Genomic DNA, 1,072 nt, shown 5'->3' on the forward strand with positions numbered 1-1,072 from the left:
AAGTTGAACAAGTCTATTTACGGTTTCAAACAGGTCTCAAGACTATGGAATATCAAGTTCAATGAAGCAATTACAGCGTATGGTTTTACTCAGAATCCAGAAGATCACTGTGTTTATATCAAAATAGTGGGAGATCGCATTGCCTTTTTTACTTTAAACGTAGATGATATTTTATTAGCCGGGAGTAATATTCAGTTACTCCAAGGTGTAAAGACATGGTTGTTTTAGACATTTGATATGAAAGATCTTGGGGAAGCTTCTTATATTCTTAGCATTAAAATTCTATGGGATAGAGCTTTGCAAAAATTGAGTTTGTCTCAAGAGAAGTATATCGACACTCTTCTAGATCGGTTTCACATGTTCAACTGTATACAAGGTAAAGTACCTTATGACAACACTAAAAAGATGAGTCAGGTGGATTGTCCTTCTCGCCTCAAAGATAAGTTGGACAAATCTAAGTATCCATATGCATTTGTGGGGAGTTTTATGTATGCTCTTATATGTACAAGACTTGATCTTGCTTATGCTGTTGGGGTTATTAGCCGGTTTCAGGCTAATCCAGGTTTCACTTACTGGGAAGGGATTAAATGGGTAATGCGCTATCTAAAACGAAAAAAGTCATATGCTTTGACTTATCAGGCGGACAAGTTGGAATTGATTGGTTATTTCGACTCAGATTATCAAGGATGTCTTGATACCTGCAAGTCTACTTTCGATTTTATCTTTATGTTTGGTGGAGGTGCCATTTCTTGGAAAAGCAAGAAGCAAGACTGTGTCGCGCAATCAACCATGGAGGCAGAATATGTAGCTATGAACATAGCTACAAGGGAGGTTGTCTATCTTCGCAAATTCTTGTGAAGTCTTCTAGTGGTAGACTGTGTGAATCGTCCTATTCCTCTCTTTTGTGATAACGCATCTGCTATTGCTATCATGAAAGATCCGAAGTATCACTCCAAGGCTAAATATATCGAAGGGATATACCACTACATACGAGACATGCTGAGGAAGGAGGAAGTTGTTATTTATAAGATATCTTCTCCGGACAACTTAGTTGATCCACTAACCAAGTGTC

At 37.9% G+C, this 1,072-nt stretch overlaps 1 protein-coding gene across 1 annotated transcript; it reads left to right on the forward strand.

Moving 5' to 3' along the window:
- Positions 1-405: 405 nt before the first annotated feature.
- Positions 406-858, forward strand: LOC137940594 (secreted RxLR effector protein 161-like). The gene has a single exon (XM_068785748.1). The coding sequence runs from the start codon at positions 406-408 to the stop codon at positions 856-858; it is 453 nt and encodes a 150-aa protein (XP_068641849.1).
- The last annotated feature ends 214 nt before the right edge of the window (positions 859-1,072 follow it).

The sequence above is a fragment of the Aristolochia californica genome, unplaced genomic scaffold (assembly GCF_029961685.1).
Source record: "Aristolochia californica isolate CCGP_79_NKW_82.1479 unplaced genomic scaffold, dmAriCali1.0.hap1 SCAF_9, whole genome shotgun sequence".
NCBI classification, from domain to species: Eukaryota; Viridiplantae; Streptophyta; class Magnoliopsida; order Piperales; family Aristolochiaceae; genus Aristolochia; species Aristolochia californica.

Excerpts from the sequence above, each read along its gene's own strand:
- LOC137940594 (XM_068785748.1), top strand. The coding sequence starts at position 406 with ATGAGTCAGGTGGATTGTCCTTCTCGCCTCAAAGATAAGTTGGACAAA.